Source organism: Nomascus leucogenys, chromosome 17 (assembly GCF_006542625.1).
Source record: "Nomascus leucogenys isolate Asia chromosome 17, Asia_NLE_v1, whole genome shotgun sequence".
NCBI classification, from domain to species: Eukaryota; Metazoa; Chordata; class Mammalia; order Primates; family Hylobatidae; genus Nomascus; species Nomascus leucogenys.
In genome coordinates this window covers 51,011,602-51,014,605 of record NC_044397.1, presented here as the reverse complement: position 1 = coordinate 51,014,605, position 3,004 = coordinate 51,011,602, and the positions used below count along the sequence as shown (strand labels likewise).

Sequence of the window (3,004 nt, the reverse complement as noted above, 5' to 3'; positions counted from 1 at the left end):
TTTCTCTCCTCCCATTCTCTCCAAAATCCACTCCAGTCAGGTCTTGGTCTTCCCTACGACATCAGTGACCTTCATTTGGTTAAATCCAATGGTTATTTCTCAATCTTTCCTGAAATTTTTGGCTTGCCATTTATGTACATAGCCAGATCAATTAATCTTTCTTTTTTTGACTTTGACCTCTTCCTTTTTGTTTAAAAAGTCTTTTCTTTCTTCCAGTATCTCTAAAGGCTTACTAAAATTGTCTTCAAGTTCTTTAGGCTTTTTAAAATTGCATTTAACTCCTAAATCCATCTGAAATATATTTTAGTATATAGTGTCAAAAATAAATCAAACTAGTTATTTTTCTCCAAATAGCTCATCAATAACCCCAGTTATATCCCTTCTTCATATCATCTTTCTTAATTGAGACAGTGCTATTTATTGAAGGTGGCATTCTGTTTTAAAGTCAAAACCTGACTAAGCTTCTATCAGTTTTATATAAAGCCTATAGAAATCAACTCAGGCCAGGCGCGGTGGCTCACACTTGTAATTCCAGCACTTTGGGAGGCCGAGGTGGGCGGATCACGAGGTCAGGAGATCGAGACCACGGTGAAACCCCGTCTCTACTAAAAAATACAAAAAAAATTAGCTGGGCGTGGTGGCGGGCGCCTGTAGTCCCAGCTACTCGGAGAGGCTGAGGCAGGAGAATGGCCTGAACCCGTGAGGCGGAGCTTGCAGTGAGCTGAGATTGCGCCACTGCAATCCAGCCTGGGTGACAGAGCAAGACTCCGTCTCAAAAAAAAAAAAAGAAATCAACTCAATAGGTTTTATGCATTGAGATTCTTCCCAAGATCTGAAAACAAGTTATGTTATCTGTGGCTCTTAATTTTTGTGTGGGGAGTTCATGTACTTTAGTGAGAAATTACGGAAGTTAATTTCAAGAGCTAGACCTTTGGTGCCATTTTAAAACAATCTCTCAGGTTATGATTCTATTTTTATAACTTTTATTTGAGCATTTTATGAATCATTTTATCAAATTATGAACACCACTGCCCATAAAGTTAAGCAATCAAGCAAATTTAAAGATCCAATTTCAATAATATTTAAAATATTATAAGAATATAAGAATATTTAGGAAAAGCTAAATATGTTCAGAAAAATGGATAATATCTCAATTGCTATGTAGGAAAATAACTATAGCATATCAAAATTTACATCTTTACCACCCTTTGTCTATGATAAACATTAAGAAGGAACAAAAGTGAATAACTTGACAATGTGAATACCTACACTCACTATTGCTACTGTTAATGCTATTCTGGAAGTTAGTTGATAGAAAATGCTCCATCCGTCTCTTCCCTTTTGCGGCCATCACCGAAGCGGGAGCGGCCAAAATGAAGTTTAATCCCTTTGTGACTTCTGACCGAAGCAAGAATCGCAAAAGGCATTTCAATGCACCTTCCCACATTCGAAGGAAGATTATGTCTTCCCCTCTTTCCAAGGAGCTGAGACAGAAGTACAACGTGCGATCCATGCCCATCCGAAAGGATGATGAAGTTCAGGTTGTACGAGGACACGATAAAGGTCAGCAAATTGGCAAAGTAGTCCAGGTTTACAGGAAGAAATATGTTATCTACATTGAACGGGTGCAGCGGGAAAAGGCTAATGGCACAACTCTCCACGTTGGCATTCACCCCAGCAAGGTGGTTATCACTAGGCTAAAACTGGACAAAGACCGCAAAAAGATCCTTGAACGGAAAGCCAAATCTCGCCAAGTAGGAAAGGAAAAGGGCAAATACAAGGAAGAAACAATTGAGAAGATGTAGGAATAAAGTAATCCTATATACAAGCTTTGATTAAAACTTGAAACAAAGAAAAAAAAAAGAAAATGCTCCATCCATGAAAACACAAATGCTATCAAAAAGAGTAATTTTACAATAATTCAGGTGATTCATTCATAAATTTTGTAGATTTTGATATACAAGCCAGAGACTATGATCATTTATCTCACTACTCCAGAAGGATGGCATGAAAATGTTTGTATCTAATGTGATGATTTAGATGGTGGCAAAATATAAAATAAATACACGGGCATCAATTGTATGTCTATTAATTTTCCATCACGATAGACAGTAATAAAACAGAATGGAAAAAGACACTACTCAATACTTCATAGCCCAGAGCAGTGTTTCCCAAGATGTTGACCCCACGCAAGGCTTCCCGACTAGAAATCTCAGAACACAGGCCCAGGAAGCTCCCATTTAACCATTTTAAACCAGCCCCAGATGCTTCTTTTGCTCTCTAAAATTTTAGAGTCCCTGATGTTGTAAGTAAGACGAGACACTGTGTGAACTTCAGCAAATTATGACACCAATTCAGGCTTCAGTTTCCTTATCTGCAAAAGAAGGAGAATGATCATACACACATTATAAGGTGCTTCAGAAGAACAAATAAAATAATGTAGGTGAGGGATTTGTGATCTGCCTGGTGCAGAGCAAGTACTCAATTTTCATTCAATAATATTAGTATCAAATATTAAAAGAAAGTGATAAAGTATGCAAAAATAAGCTTCGGAAAGAATATTCAGGACTTAAGTGAAGAAAACAAAAATGAAATGAAATACTTTTTAAAATCACATAAATTGAGAGGCAAACTATGTTCCTACCAGGAGTGGTGGGGAACAAAAGGAGAATGCAACATTGTAAAGAAATCACTTTTTCGAAATTGATTTTTAAATGTCAAGTAGCTCTATGCAAAATATCAAAAGGACACTTTTCATAACACACCACAATGCTAAGGGTCATCTTGAAAAACATGTAGAATAAATTATCCACCCTCCGCCCTGACATGCAGAAGGAAGCACCTTGAGAGCCACTTTCATTGTTAGACATCATAATGCATTATCACAATACCTTTAACAGAATAGTACTACTATTAAAAGGGCAGGGACGTCACTGAAACCAAGGAGAAAATACAGAAATCTATCCAAGTTATTCAAGATAACTTAGACTATGATAGAGTTGCA

At 37.0% G+C, this 3,004-nt stretch overlaps 1 protein-coding gene across 1 annotated transcript; it reads left to right on the top strand.

The window, feature by feature from the left end:
• The first annotated feature begins 1,336 nt into the window (after positions 1-1,336).
• On the top strand, positions 1,337-1,863 carry LOC100595338 (60S ribosomal protein L26-like). Its single transcript, XM_003275007.4, has one exon. The coding sequence runs from the start codon at positions 1,374-1,376 to the stop codon at positions 1,803-1,805; it is 432 nt and encodes a 143-aa protein (XP_003275055.2). The 5' UTR covers positions 1,337-1,373; the 3' UTR covers positions 1,806-1,863.
• Positions 1,864-3,004: the final 1,141 nt, after the last annotated feature.

Bases quoted from the DNA above. Each gene is read 5' to 3' on its own strand.
- LOC100595338 (XM_003275007.4), top strand. From the start codon at position 1,374: ATGAAGTTTAATCCCTTTGTGACTTCTGACCGAAGCAAGAATCGCAAA.